This window comes from Mastigoproctus giganteus, chromosome 12 (genome assembly GCF_048544385.1).
Source record: "Mastigoproctus giganteus isolate SK-2022 chromosome 12, ASM4854438v1, whole genome shotgun sequence".
In the NCBI taxonomy this organism is placed as follows: domain Eukaryota; kingdom Metazoa; phylum Arthropoda; class Arachnida; order Uropygi; family Thelyphonidae; genus Mastigoproctus; species Mastigoproctus giganteus.
In genome coordinates this window covers 9,401,561-9,418,206 of record NC_143586.1, presented here as the reverse complement: position 1 = coordinate 9,418,206, position 16,646 = coordinate 9,401,561, and the positions used below count along the sequence as shown (strand labels likewise).

Genomic DNA, 16,646 nt, shown 5'->3' with positions numbered 1-16,646 from the left:
ATAAAAAAATACTTTTTTTCCATATATAATGCATTTTATTTTGAAAAGTCGCATTATCTTTGAAGATAACGCAATCAGGATGCAAAATAGAGTGAACTAATAGAATATACAGTATCGCATAATGTTCTTGGAGATTGAAGTCCAAATGTGCTAACCCTTTTCCGCGATGGTATGTTACATTAATGACTAGCATCACAAATAGAAATATAAACAAGATATTTATTAATAGTTAAGGTAAAACTAAGTAATATTTGACAGGTACTCTCAAAACATTCCAGAACATTTGCACAACAGTTTTGGTAAACACGACAATTGTGGCTGAAATGTTATCAGAAGCCCTCAGTTTGCTTCAGTTTATCATTTTAAATGGAAAACAAAATGTAAAAAGTTCACCAGGTGCAAACTAATATTTAGTTGAACCGCCTCTGGCCCTGATGACAGCAGCACACCGTCGGGGAATTGACAAGATCAATTTCTGAAGATAATCAACTGATAGTTCGTGGTTCCAAACACGAATTATGGCTTCCTGAAGTTCACGAAGGGTCTTTGCTTTCCTTCTGGCTACTGCAGATTCCAAACGATGCCAATAGTTCTCTATAGGATTCAGGTCCAGCTGTTTCCTGGCCATCTAAGAGTTGTAATGGACCGTTCTTCCAAACATTTTTTCACCTGTAACAAAAGTAAACACATTACTGTCGAAACTCTAATGCAGAAATGAAGCTAAAGTAACTACAGATGTGCCTACTTGCACTTTTCGCCCGGAGACAAAGAGCAGAGTCGTCCTGAAAGATGCAGTTACTTGGCAGGTTGAAACTATTTCTAAGGCAATGGTCTTCAACCGGGATGCCGCGGCATCACGGCGTGCCACGTAATTTGGGTTTAAGTTACTTAAACTTATTATTATTTTTTAATTTATGTTTATTTCATTACAAAAAGGTGTACAGTATATTTTTAATTTTGTGTTGATCTATAATTGATGTTTACCTCTATATAAAGAATAAAATTATATACTGTACATATATATAATTTGTATTATGAAATGTAATTTTTATAATTATATTATTCTAATAAATATCATATAAGATATATATTTTTTAATATTATATAAATAAATAAATATATATATATATGTTGCTGTTGTTGTTGTTATTTGGTTTTTTAGGAGCATTAGCAACTAAGGCCATATTGCTCCGGGGATATGCGGTGGTCATTCCCTGACCTATCCGCATCCTCCGGATTTGGTGGTTGCGGGCTCGGACCCCAGTCTAATCAAGAAGCATGTGTTACATACTGCTGCTCCTGCCCACCTGGCTATGGAGGTGCCTATATCTACCAAGTATTTCCGGAACATAGTTCCGGAAATACTTGGTTCCCGAGTTATTAACCGGAATGTCTTATCTCCCGCAGGTGATTTCCTTCATCACAAGGTACTCCATTTAAAGCGCCTGAGCCAACCACTACCTGTGCATCTGCACATCCGTGGTCATCACAAGGTACTGACAGAATCTGGTGGTTTTCCATTCCGACCATGTACTCAAATCAGGAGCAAGCGGATATGCACTTTATTTACGGTTTGGCGAACGGCAATGCTCTGGAGGCTCGTCGTTTGTACCACGAAAGGTTCCCAGAACGAAGATGTCCAGACAGGAAAACGTTTGAAGGTATCCATCGCCGCCCTTGTGAACATGGAACCTTTACACCTCGTGCTGCCAACAGAGGACGACCAAGAACTACGGCTCTTGAAGTAGAGGAGGAAATTTTGGATGTTGTGCATGCCCCTCTGAAATCAGCACATGCATGTTTGTATTCCTGTCTGGACATCTTCGTTCTGGGAACCTTTCGTGGTACAAACGACAAGCCTCCAGAGCATTGCCGTCTGCCAAACCGTACATAAAGTGCATATCCGCTTGCTCCTGATTTGAGTACATGGTCGGAAGGGAAAACCACCATATTTTGTCAGTACCTTGTGATGAAGGAAATCACCTGTGGGAGATAAGACATTCCGGTTAATAACTCGGGAACCAAGCATTTCCGGAACTATGTTGATATAAAATATTTTTATTGTCAACATATGAGGAACTCATTCCTGAAGTTATGCCGTGTATTTTTTAAACACACCCAGTGTGTGTATATACAAAGGGTACTAGGAAAGTTTTGCAATATGACGCAACAATGAATCACAGGAAGCTGCTTGTTGCTGCATGTTGAGACATGTTCATACGTGCATAGTAGCCGCCGCGCCAAGTCAATGGGCTCAGTTATTCATTAGTAGTGAGAGTGTAAAGTGCTTGCGATGGCATCGTGGTCACGAAATGAGATAAGGACAGTTTTGCAGTATAATTTCGTGCGTGGTTTAACCATAGACCAGTGCTTAGAAGAAATGACTCTTGCACTAGATGATGATTGTCCACATCGTACAACGATATTCAGGTGGTATAGAGAATTCCAAAGGGGAAATTTCACTCTGGAGGATTCTGAGAGGCCGGGAAGGCCACGAACGTCAGTTACGGAGGAAAACGTTACTGCTGTGAGGAAAATGCTTGACGAAAACAGGCGAGTGACCTACCAACAGATAGAGGATACTTTGGGCCTAAATGCACCAGCAATTCGTTCGATTCTGCAAGATCATTTGCACGTGAAGAAACTTTGTTCTCTCTGGGTGCCGCATCAACTGACTGAAGAGCAGATGACACGACGTGTGACTTGGTGCCGGGAGATGTTAAAAAAGTTTGATAAGGGACAATCTCGGTATGTGAACAACATCGTGACAGGTGATGAGACTTGGCTGTACTATTACGATCTGCCGACCAAGGCTCAAAACAAAGTTTGGGTCTTTGATGATGACGACACACCCGTAATTGTCAGAAAATCCCGATCTGTAAAGAAGAAAATGATAGCTGTATTTTTCAAATCGAGTGGAATTGTGGAACGTGTCGTTTTGGACACGCAGAAGACAGTCACAGCTAAGTGGTATACTGAACAATGCCTGCCTAAAGTCATTGGATCTATGAAGAACCTGCGGCCAAAGTCAAGAATGGACACCTGGTACCTCCATCACGATAATGCTCCAGCTAACCGCGCCAAAGCCTGCACCGAATATTTGACCACGACAGGACTGAAACTTCTCGAGCACCCTCCCTACAGGCCAGACCTTGATCCCTGCGACTTTGCACTGTTCCCGCATGTGAAAATGAAGCTAAAAGGGAGGCGGTTTTCCAGTGATGAGGACCTTCTACGGGCTTGGGACAACGAGTGTGCTTTACTCCCTAGTGAAACTTGGCAGAACTGGTTTAAAGATTGGTTTCGGACGATGGAGAGGTGTATTGAATGTAGAGGAAATTATTTTGAAAAAATTAAATAAACAAAGCTGTATTGCAAAACTTTCCTAGTACCCTTTGTATATATATATATATATATATATATATATATATTAAAAAGAGGCGAGGTTGAAAACCACTGCTCTAAGGGTTAGCAGCAATTCGCCTTCCAATATAGCTGGGTATCCATTGGCATTTAAGGAACCTTTTATAAACTGCAAGTGGCCTACTCCGCTATACGAAATGCACCCCCAAATCATTTGGCTGGTAGGCAACTTCACTGTATACACCATAGTCTGGATGGTATTCTTCACCACGTCGACGGCGAATCGTTTGTCACCCATCAGAACCATGCAGGTTGAATTTCTTCTCATCCGAGAAAATAACTGACTTCCACTGCTCCGTGGTCTATTTGACATACTCCTTACACAAAATTAATCGGGCCTTTTTCATTTTTTGTGAGAGGAGGGGCTTCTTCTTAGGACGACTCCATTTTTGAAGAGGCGTCTTCTGACTGTTACTGAACTTGCAACCACACCTGTATGTCCTACCCATTCTCTTTTCAGCTCATACGTAGAAGATTTACAGTTTTAGCATTAGTAAAAGCACATGATGCAAACAAGCAAACTTATATAGCATCAGCCAAAAAAATCTTCTAATTTCACCCATCCACTCGCTCCAAATGTTTGTCTACTTCTGCTTTGAATCTCTTTAAGCTATCAACTTCTACAACGACAGATGGAAGTTTGTTCCAGCAATCAACCACACGCTGGCTAAAGGCAAGCTTCCGCACATCAATCCTACAACTGTCTTTTTTCGATTTGGATTTATGCCCTCTCAGGCGATTATTCTTAGCAGGAGAAAGAATCCTATCAGCATTCAGAATGCTCAAACCATTCAAGGCTTTATTCATCTCAATCGGATCACCTTGCTTAGTCTCCGGACACTGTAATTTGCAAAACATAAGTATTTCTTCATAAGAGCAACCCTTTGTTCCATTCACTAATCTTGTTGCCCTTATCTGCACTCGCTCCATAAGCTCTACATCCTTCCTAAAATGAGGCCTCTAGACCTGTATGTATACAGTATTCAAGGTGTGGCCTGACCATTGCCTTATACAAGGGGATAATCACCTCCTTATCCTTGCTAGAAAAAATTCCTGTATATCATTGACAAAACACCACGAGCTACTCTTGCAGACAGTCTGCACTGCTCAGAAAACTTCATATCTGCCTGCACAATTACCCACCAGGTCTTTTTCATTCTCTACCACTGTTAGTGTAGTACCATACAGCTGATACGTTATTCTGGGGTTACTGCTTCCCATAAGCAGTACTTTACATTTGTCAATGTTAAACTTCAGTTGCCACTTCTCAGCCCATCTCCTGAACTTTTCTAGATCCTGTTGCAGCAGCGTACTGTCATTAGCATCATTAACAACGCTGCCGACCTTTGTATCGTCTGTAAACTTGGACATTAAGCCTGATATACCATCATCAATAGCATTAATAAATATAGAAAACAACAATGGACCCAACACTGAACCTAGAGGGACTCCACTAATAACATTAATCCATGAAGAGCAGTGTCCATTGATTACCACTCTGTCTTTTCCCATTCAACCATCCCTTTATCCATGACAGCAATTTGCCTCCAGTGCAGCAGTCTTCCATTTGCAACAGTATCAAAAGCCTTTCTAAGATCCAAATAATAGATATCAAAGTTACTTTCTGCATCCAGTTCCTTTGTGAGTACATCATAGTATTCAATCAAATTGGTCAGACAAGACTTTCCCCTTAACAAAACCATGCTGTGTCTGAGCTATAGCTGAAGTCTTGTCTAGATGATCCTGCAGTGTTTCTTTAACCACTAACTCCATTAATTTTCTTGGAACAGAAGTTAAACTAACAGGTCTTCATTACTTGTGTTGTCCTTTGTTGCTCCTTTGTGAGTTTTGGTCACATTTGCATATCTCCAGTTCATGGGTACCTGCCCTGAGTCCAAGGAAGCTCTCATAATTATGACTAAGGGTTTGCTTAATACCTTTGCTGCCTCCTTTAATATAACTGGATAGATTACATCCACCCCAGGTGCCTTTCTTATGTTTATCTTCAACAATTTCTCTTCCACTTTGCTCTGTTATTAAAAAATCAACCAGCTCACTGCCAGAGTTTAACTCAACTCTGGTATTCCCCTCCATGAATAACTCGTCACGTGTGAATATGGATGCAAAATACTCATTTATTTTGTTAGCTACCTGAGCAGGATCCTCAACAGCTGAACCATCAATATCCAGTGGACCAATATGATTCATTCCTTGCCTTCTGGAGTTTACATAGGTAAAGAACTCTCTGCTGTTTTTCTTTGCATCCTTTGCCAAAGATTTCTAGTAATCTGCCTTTGCCTGCCTAACCTCCTTTGTGACATGGTTACAAACCAGCTTATATCTATCATAGGCTTCCCGTGTTACCCATTAATTTATATATATCCCATGAATTTTTCTTCTCTGCCACATGTCTCATTAGTTCATCTGACCTCCACTTGGGCCTAAACCTTGAACAATATTTCTTAGTTTGTATGAAAAACCTAGTAGCTTCCAAGATTAATTCTTTGAATGCTTACAATTTTGAATTTGCTGTGGGTAACGTCATCAGTTAGTCCCACCGAATAGAATCTAAATACTGTCTCAGACCTCCGTAGTCGCCTTTACTAAAGCAAAATTCCTTCCCTTAACCCCTGATGGTAGTTACCTCTTTGAGTAAATTCCACTTCGGCACAGTGTGACCACTGCCACCTAGTGGTTCCTTTATCTGTAGATTCTTAATGCATGAAGAATCACTACTGATAATCAGATGAAGAGTATTACTCCCTCTAGTTGCCTCCCGAACATGCTGATGTAGAAAACAATCATCCAATAAATCCACAAAGGCCTTGCTAGTGTGAGTGACCAACCCACAAATTCCAGTCAATATCTGGGAAATTAAAATCCCCCATTATAAGACTCTGATTTACTGGCCCACTCTATTTCCCTGTACAGTTGTTTATTATACTCATCAGAGTCATTAGGCCTATAACACACTCGTACTCTCAATTTTGATTTCCCAGCGATTATGACATACCAAACTGACTTGACACTGCACTGTCCAGCCATGTCGACTGGTTATACTTCTTTGGATTTTATGTGTTTCTTAACTAATAGCATAACCCTTTCTATCCTTTCTGTACAGATTGTAATCCCCTAATTCCATTTCTGCATTCCTTATATCTGTATGACACCACGTCTCTGATATCCCAATAATATATGCCTTTGATGTTTTGACCAACACCTCAAATTCATCAAATTTATTTACCAAATTCTTAGTTTTGGTGTACACGCACGTACACATGCACCTGTTTCTTTTTTTAGCTACCCTAACACAGCTCATGTATTTACTTGTACTGCAATGACTCCCAGCAGTCTCCGAAATCCCCTGCATCTTGTTTACCAGGCTGCTGTTCCTTCCAATAGCAGTACAAGAATCATTTTCACCTCTGCCAGCGGCTACTGTTAATCTATTAGTCCTTGTATCCCCCCCAAGATAGCAGTTTTCCGACCCACGTAACTCTGCCTCGATAGCATCAGCAAATATTCTTACACCCTTTCTATGTAAGTGTGTCCCTTCCCTGTAGAAGCAGTTTCTCCTGTTAACAAGCACATACCAGGCTGAGAAAAATTCTACCCCTTGAGCCTTGCACAATCTCTGCAGGGCCGAATTGACCAATAAGGCTCTCATTATATACTCCCACCTCTCGTGTCTGGGCAGAATTGCAGACACTTTCAAATTCTATGCTAACTCACGGCTTTTTTTTCAACAGTATTTGTACTTGTTAAGTAATTCCACCGATCTTCTACTCTTAATCTCATTAGTGCCAAAGTGTACAACAATATCACCTTTTGTGCCCTTAAAAGATGATATCTTCTCTATGTCATCAATCTTTGCCCCTGGCAGACATACCCTGGTCCCGTTCCACCTATCCTTTTTACACAATATGTTCCCCGATTCCCTGACAATAGAGTCACCAACAACTACTAGTTCCTGTGGGATCAGCGCATTTAGCCTTGGGGGTTTCTGCTGTGTTGCGTGATGTTCAAGTGCAAGCTCTGGCGTTGATGTGGGCAGCTGAGAGCTTGATGGGCCTCTCAATTTAGATCCTTCGAGTACATCCACCCTGTCCTTCAAGCTCTCATATAAGCCCATAACAACTCCGAGTTGTCGCCTGATTTCCTTACATCGGGCACACCTAAAGACATTCCCATTCGCAATATCATGTCCAGTCGCTGATTGCTCCACAAACATCAAACAAGCAGTAAATAAAAGGCTGTGATTCAGAGGACAGCTTCCCCCCTCAGTTCTCCCCGGCTGATCCACAGCACTCCCATTAGCTTGAGCCTTTTGCTTTGCTGCTCTGGTCTATGATTATTTCGACTCAATTTCAAATAAAATTTCAATTTCAATACAAAATTATAACCCTAAACTTATATCCCAATGCAGTTATAACACTATATATATATATATATATATATATTTTTTTTTTTTTTTTTTTTTTTCAGTATCGAGTATTATCTGAGTTTCGTTATGTAACTTCTGTATCTCCTATCAAATTATATGTATTAATTAATTATGTTTTGATGTTAAGTCGTGATATGTATTTAGTTAAAAAAGTACAATTTAATTTATAATGAAGTATTAATTAACTTTCAAAATAAACAAAGGAACTTGACTAGGTCTATAAGCTACTTATAGAAAATAATTTAATATAACAATTAAGTCAATAAAACGGCTAAATATAAATAAAAACTTAGCGTTCGCCAGAGCTGCAAAACCTTGTCAAACACGTGGATTGGATACCCTTACCGGTACAAAATAATAACCTACAAAATCTCTATCGAAGTTCAAATTAAACTAAGTATCGTAACTAGGAATATAAAGCTAAAAGCAATTCTAGAAAACAAATTAATATGCCAATTTAAGTAAATAAAACAGCAAAAAAAATTTAAGAAAACTACACTATTAGCCGGGGCCTTAAAAACTTTGCTTGCACAAGAAAAACTTAAAAACTTCGTCTGCAGTTTGTAAGGCATAAGATCTTCAAAATGCGATCCTGTTTTGCAAGGAACCAGATCTTTTGCATCTGGTTCCTTTTTTCCCTTCAGCAGAACCAGTATTGTTGAGTTTGGAAAGAAATCTACTCACTGTCGACTGATTACAAGACACTATAAGCAATATGACGGGAAGAACATCCTTCCTCACGTAAAGCAGCAATTGCACTCTTTCTTCTTGGCATCAACTGCACGTAACTCGCCATCTTGACACAAGCAAGGAATGACTGCGACTCTTGCAGAGTGTGCTTATACAGGGTGTCGCAAAAATATTGGTACAAACGTTTAGGGAAGGTAGGTAACATCTAAAGGAATGTGAATCGCATAGGAACCCATAACCGGAAACGTCACCGTAAGTCGGTCACGGCGCTGTTCATCAGTTCGCGAGAGGGAAAATTTCTGGTTTACTCATTCAAGCAGTAGTCGCCGCACGAAGAGCATGCATCGATATACGAACTGTGAGATGGAAGACATGCACCTAGTGTATGGATTGGCAGAGGGCCCACACGGTGTGCGCCCCCATGCGGCACAACATCGCTTCGCAATAAATGTGTGGGCAGGTATGGTCGGTGACTGCTTAGGCGGCCCATACCTGTTACCATCCGGCATGAACTTCACTAAATATCGGATGTTTCTTGAGCAAGTTCTACCAGGGTTACTAGACGATGTTCCAGCAAATGTCAGACGCAACATTTGATTTCAACATGACGGAGCCCCTGCCCATTATGGAAGGTGTAGATGCACATATAATAATATAAATATTTTTTTTTTTTTTGTTGGAAGTTCCACTTGGATACATGAATATAGGTGGAGATGGACATTAGTCTGGTGCCACCAGAGACAGTTATACATAAACTAATTAACTAAACTAGATATTTCAATTCAGTAGTGAAACATATTGTGGTCTCGCCTAGCTTAATTTGTGGAAGTCTTCTGAGGGAGCATTTGAGTAAGATGGAATTAGTCTTCATTGGAGAGATTTGAAGATTGTGATCCCTTGCCCAGTTTTATAATATCGAGGGCCTGGTTTGCAGAATTTTTCTAATTGTGCTCTGCAGACACAGCCAGGATCAGATCATCTGCATAGGCCTGGGAAACAACTTCATTCGGGTTAGTGGTGACGAAGTCATCAAATACAACATTCCAAAGAAGCAGCCCCAGTATCTAGCCTTGGGGACAGTCCCTGTAAACCTGGCATTTCACTATGCAGTATGGTGTATTGACATTTATTTCTCTGGCTGTGAGGTAGCTTCTTATGGGGTTATAGAGGTTTCTGGGAAGACAGGCATGTCGTAGACAGCTGAGGATTCTTGGCCACCAGAGTGAGTTGAATGTCCCAGCAGAGTCTACGGAAATAATCAGGAAATATTTTCTATTGGAGTCTGTGGCAGTTGTAAGGATATTCTGGAGTGCGTCAACTGTTGAGCATCCTAGTTTGAAACCATATTGATAAATATGGTTTCAAACAAGGATGCCATATTTATCAATATGGTTTCAAACAAAGATGTACTGTTGAGCATCTTTGTCTGTTTCTGGTTCAAGTAGGTCTGGTCCAGGACCAGATCTATTTGAACCAGAAACAGACCTACCTATTTATTGTTGCAGTCTACTAGTTGCGGTGTGCAGCTCCTCAATGGTGAAAGGCGGCTCTTGATGTTCTGGACTGTATATACTGTTGTCCCAGCAGAGTTGTTGCTGTTGTCGACTTGTGCTAGGATCCATTGCTGGTTGGATAATTGTATCCAATATATTATTGATAATTGTATCCAATATGTTATTGATGGATCTATCCCATGAGGTTGTTGTTACCTTAAGGGGTTATGGTTGCTGTCATTACCTCCTCTCTGGGGAGTTTATTCTATTTATCTATGTTCGACTTAAATGTGGCAGATTGCCGCCTTATTGTTCCCATTTTCCAGTCACCGGACGTGGGCATCTTCAGCTTTCAAATTTTTCTTTCACATGTCTGATAGTGCACCTTCCTTCCGTGTGTTTCTAGGGTGTCCTCGCCTTCTCTTCCGTTGTGGTATCCACTCATATATAATTTTAGGCCATCTCACTTTTCATGTGCAGCAGATGTCCAAACCATTTCAACCTGCTACTTTCTATTTGTTCTATAATATCTTCATCTGTGTGCATAAGTCTTATTTCCGTTCGACGCAAACTCCCGCCATGGAAGAAAGTGTGTTGAATGCAGTCCAGAATAATCCTACTACTAGCACACGTAATGTTGCCTCTGCCTTAGGAGTGTCTCGTTGCAGTATACAGTGTCTGGCACCACGATTCCTTACACCCCTTTCATCTCCAAAGGGTTCAGTTACTGCTCCCCCAAGATCATACTATACATGTGGCTTTTGCGCAGTGGTTTCTCCAAGAAAGCGTTCAAGACTTGAATTTTCCAGCTTATGTTTTGGTCACGGATGAGGTTTATTTCACTGGGAAGGCTTATTCAATCAGGACAATGTTCATGTGTGCGCCCCCCCCCCATGCGACAACATCGCTTCGCAATAAATGTGTGGACAGGTATGATCGGTGACTGCTTAGTCGACCCATACCTGTTACCATCACGCACGAACTCCACTAAATATCGGATCTTTCTTGAACAAGTTTTACAAGGATTACTTGACGATGTTCCAGCAAATGTGAGATGCAACATTTGGTTTCAACATGATGGGGCACCTGCCCATTATGTTACCTACCTCCCCTAAACGTTTGTACCAATATTTTTGAGACACCCTGTATATTTCCCCGGAACCAGCTTATTTCCTTTATAATATATATATATGGATGAAATATAACTTACTTTCCGTTCATTTGGAGTTTTCCTTTGTCTTTAACTGCAGTTTCCCTAAATATTTAAAGCCTCCCAAATGTTACTGGGAAAGAATCATCTTTCTTTTTATGCATTCCATCCTCATAAAAATCCCCTCCCTTCCCAAAGCCTTGCATATTTCTCTGAGTTAATCCACAAAACCTTCCGCACATAGTTTTATCATACCCATGCAGAATTGTGGAGCATATTTATTCTGACCTAATTTGCAGCATTTTTGCAGAATCGGCCTACATGAATCCAATAAATCATCAGTTTCCATGTGCATTTAATTTTAATCATTACCAAATGAAAAATAATGCTTTCTTTATCCTCCTTAAAATCTGACAATCTGTTGGTAACATCATTAATTGTGGCTCCTAACAAACATGAATCTGGTTCTAGTCCATCTTTATTACAAGAAAGTTACCTATTTTCCTAACAATGAAATCTCTCAATAAAAGTAAATCCTCTTAGAATGTAAAAAGTAATTGAAGAAGATCACTTCATGATCTTCTATTACTTTTTGAGATTTAATGAATAACCAGTGGAATCCTTTTTGCTATTCTGGGTAATATGTAGCACACACACATGGACCAAAATATAATTTGACCTAACAGAGTAAAAGGGAACAAATTGGCAATTAATGCATATTTGATATGTTTATTCTCTGAGATAATGTGGTTACCATTAATTAATTGCTCTATGTATTTATTTGTTTATTACCCTTCTCATTACAAATTTCCATGCCTTCTATTGGAATTATAACATACCTTCAGCAGTGTACCAACATTGTGTTCAGGTAAAAGTTTGAATCAATTTTTGCTCTCAGCTTTATACTGGTGTTGAAATATTCACATCACCATAGAGCATCATCATCATCAGCCATTTTCAATCCACTGCAGGATGAAGGCCTCTCCAGCAACTTTCCAGTTCCTTCTGTTTTGAGCACTGACCATCCATTTACTACCCAAAAACTCATGAATTTCATCTATCCATCTCTGCCTTTGCCTTCCAGGTTTTCTTCTAGCTCCTCTTGGGTACCATTCTGTTATTTTCTTAGTCCATCTCTCATCATGTCTTCGAACTATGTGTCCTGCCCAAGACCATTTTAGTTCTTTAGTTTTGATAAGAATGTCCTTTACTTGAGTTTGCTGCCTAATCCATGTGTTTCTCTTCTTATCTAACAGTCTGATTCCCAATATAATTTGTTCCATTCTTCGCTTTGTAGTTCTCAGCTTCTCTTCCATTCTTTTGGTGAGTGCCCAAGTTTCACTTCCATAAGTCATGGTGGGGAGTATACAATGGTTCATTATTTTATGTTTCAGACAAACTGGGATATTGCTCTTCAGTATGCGACTATATTTCCTGAATGCTATCCATCCAAAATTTATTCTTCTCTTGATTTCCAGCCATTTATCATTATTACAGCTAATAACTTGTCCCAGATAAGTATATGACTCCACCTTTTCAATTACTGCTCCTTCAATCATTATTTCCCTTTCTGTGGCATACTTGTTCATCATTACTTTTGTTTTAGCCATATTCATCTTTAGTACAAAATCCTTACTAACTGTGCATAACTGATTAAGATTTTCCTCTAATTCTTTGGGATCGTGGCTTATGACCACAATGTCATCTGCAAATCGTAAATGGCTTAGGTACTCTCCGTTCACATTGACTCCTTTCTGCGACCAGTCTAATCTTCTGAAAGCTTCCTCAAGGGCAGCAGTAAACAGCTTCAGAGATATTGTGTCTCCTTGTCGAACTCCTTTCTCGATTTTAAATTTCCTACTGTCTTTGTCTAGTCTAATAGAGGTAGCATTCTCATATATTTTCTTCAAAATCATAATATATGGGGTATCTATGCCTTGTCTTTCCAGTGCCCGAAACAAGCATTATGCTGTATGGAGTCAAATGCCTTTTCATTATCCACAAATGCCAGACATAATGGTGTTTTATATTCATTTGCTTTCTCCATTAGCTGTGATATTACGTGAAGGTGATCCATAGTTGAGAATCCTGTCCTAAAGCCAGCTTGCTCTTTCGGTTGATTCTCATCAAGTATTCTTTCTAATCTGTTAGTAATGACCCTTGTGAACAACTTGTAGATGTGGGATAACAAGCTAATTGGTCTATAATTTCCAATTTATCTCCTTTCTTATGCAGCAAAACTATGATTGCATTATTCCACTGCTTAGGCGTCACACCTTTTCTAATGCACTTTGTGAAGAGCCTTGCCAGTTTTTGTGTTATGTCTCTTCCTCCCAATTTTAACAACTCTACAGTAACTTCATCTTCCCCCAGGGCTTTCTGATTATTCATTTTCTTCAATGCATGTTCTACCTCTTCAGGAAGAATATCGGGTATGTTGTATGTGTTGCTACTTTGCAATCCATCTTCCCCACTGCTGGCATCATTCCCTCGCTCCTTGTATAATTCTCTATAGTAGTCTTCTGCTATTTGAATTATGCCTTCTTTGCTGTGTATAAGTACACCATCGCTATTCTTCAGTTTCAGTATCATTTGTCTTTCTGTATTACTGCTCATTGCTGCTGATTTAAATCCTTTGTTTTCCCTTAATGTTTGTTCTACTTTTCTTGTGTTAAATCTTCTTATGTCCTCTCTGAGTCTCTTTCTAATGGCTTTGCATAACTCTCTATACTCAATTTTCTCACTGTCAGTGTTTTTCTTGCTCTTCATTTGTCGTCTTCGGTTCATCATGACAAGTGTTTCTTGAATAATTTTTTCTTCTTTGGATTTCTTTTTCCCTATAGGTTTCTTGGGCTTTATCACTTTCAGAAAGTTGTAGTATTCCTCGTCGATATCTTGGTCCTGAGCAGTCTGCAGAAGCTCAAACTTGTTCTTAAGTTTCAGTACATACTGCTTTTTCTCCTCCTCTGTTATCTCAAAGACCTTTGTATTATTTACTCGAGTCAGTTTTTTCCTTTCCTTTCCTACATCTATATCAAGTGTACATCTTACCATTCTGTGATCACTTCCAACATTTACCTTATTCAGGCTGGTAACATCATTCACAATATATCTTCTGTTAGTGAGGATGAAGTTGATTTCATTAGTTGTTAATCCATTTGGACTCTTTCATGTCCACTTTCTGTTCACCCTTTTCTTGAAAAAAGTGTGCATTACTGACAGTCCTTGAGATTCTGCAAATTCCACAAGTCTTTCATCTCTTTTATTTCTTTCACCAATTCCAAAATTTCCTATAGTTCCTCTTTCTGCACTGTTTTGCCTTTTTCAAACCTTAGCATTGAAGTCCCCCATAATAATAGCGTAGTGGGTTTTCTGCTCATCTAGAAGACTCTCAATTTTGGTGTACATTTCTTAACCTCTTCATCATCATGGCTCGATGTTGGTGCATAAATCATTATAATCTTTAGCTTGTACCTCTTAGAAATCTTGAGTATTAGTCTTGACAACCTTGGTGATGTACTTTTGAATTCCAAAATGTTGTTTTTAAAATCTTTATGGACCAGAAACCCAATTCCACCTTCACTCCTTTCACTGTTTCCATTGGCGTACAGCAGATTTCCACTTGATAAACTTATAAGTGATTCATTTCTTCTTCTTGTTTCAGCTAAACCGATGATATTCCAATTCACATTTTCTAATTCCTTTTCCAGCTCTAATATCCTGTCTTCACCTTACGTTACAACAGGCCAAGTTCAGTTTCGTGCATGGCAGCCTGGTCATACCCGGAGATTCTTAGCACCCTCTGCTTCCACTCTGATCCTCTCGCTGCCGTAAGAGGGAGAGTGAAAGCTGCTGGGGACTGAGGGCCATTTCTTTTGTCGTGCTGTCATATGCTGGAGGGTTTGGTCTTTTCCTCTTCGTGCTGACCAGGCGTCTTGAAGAGAACCACTCTACACGTTCGTTACCACTTAAGTGAAGTAACAGGGCTTACCATCGAGAAGGTAGAGCATTTATACCAAAAGAAGAAAATACAGTGCACACTGTTTATTGTGATCAGAGGTAATATTAATAATCATGAATAACGTTATCATTCGTGTGATATTATCACTTTTATGAAGTCCTGATCAGACGCATACTAATACATAAAGAAACATATATTGTAATCAGTGCTTCAGATTTTGTTTTAATTTTTCTGCCTTATCACACTTTACACACATCCAGTGGAAATGATTACGTAACACCCCAATTTGTTCTTTAACTCTGACACATTGCATGGCCAGTTACCGATATTGCTTTGTATAGTTTGCAAGGTTGTTGGTGCCATTACTCCATGCAAGAAAGTATTGTAGTTGTACTTCTCCCAATCTGACTGTTTTACAGTAGAGCATTAACCCTTTTCTAACTTAATATTGTTGTTTTTTGAGCAACATGATTGTTTAATTTAATCACAACTTTCTCAAAGATATAGTGGACAATCAAATTAAAATATTTTATATTGAATTTTTAAGATTTTCTTTCTGCCTACGTACACCTTTCCACTCTGCATCAAAACAATGCTAAACAGTTGCATTTATTCTTGTTTCATTTATTATTGTTACAGTTTAGCTGAATCTCACAGTGATCACAATTCTTGCCATCCACTGTGCTTGATCTTTTTTTTTTAAAAAATCAAACTTGCAACTCACTACACAAAAAACTTAATTCCGTTATAAGCCTGATCGATTTTATAAATTTTTACAAAATTTTTTAATATTCTTTGGTGCAAAATATTAATTTCAATTTGTTTTTAAAATGACTTGCATGTTGATCTAATTAAAAAATTGTATTTTATTATTTTTTTTATGGTTAGAATATTGGCATCGTGTTGGAGAATTATTTGAAAGACCGCTTGGGCATCAAGTTAACAGAAGAAGGAATTCAAGCATGGAGGAAGCTCTGTGACGTTGTCCAGGCTGTAGCTGAAGAGATACTTGTGAAATAGTAGATGTGTTCTCTGTATCAAATATACATCATTCTTTCAGTGAAATATCAAATTCACATTTTTCTTCATACTGAGTTTGTAATATATTGCAGTCTTGTACATATGAATACTGAAAACCAACACTTACAGAATTTCACTTTGTCCGTGAATAGCAAATTATGGTTATCATAATTGTCAAGGTAGTATTATTCAAAACATTTTCACAGTTCCAGCTGTACTTTGGGTTAGAGTGTCCAGTCTACTGGATCATAATTAGTGATCCAAACTGGGGGTTTTCCAATGATGTAGAGCAGTTTTTTGCAACCTGCGTGCCCTGACATTTTGGCTGGGTGTTGCAACCTACTTAGCATTAGCATTAATAGAGGCATATGATGCAAGCAAGAAAGCAAGCTTATGCAGCATCAGCCAAAAAAAAAAAAAAACACGCTCCCATTTAACCCCTCTGTTCGTTCCAAGTACCTGTCC

The 16,646-nt window shown here is 39.1% G+C and overlaps 1 protein-coding gene across 1 annotated transcript in view; it reads left to right on the top strand.

Moving 5' to 3' along the window:
- The window catches only part of glob1 (globin 1), a 50,719-nt gene extending 34,468 nt beyond the window's left edge, over positions 1 to 16,251 (top strand). Inside the window, exon 3 of the mRNA XM_090386609.1 lies at positions 16,050 to 16,251. Coding sequence (XP_090242735.1) covers positions 16,050 to 16,181 — 132 coding nt within the window. The 3' untranslated portion in view covers positions 16,182 to 16,251. The remainder of the gene's footprint in view (positions 1 to 16,049) is intronic.
- The last annotated feature ends 395 nt before the right edge of the window (positions 16,252 to 16,646 follow it).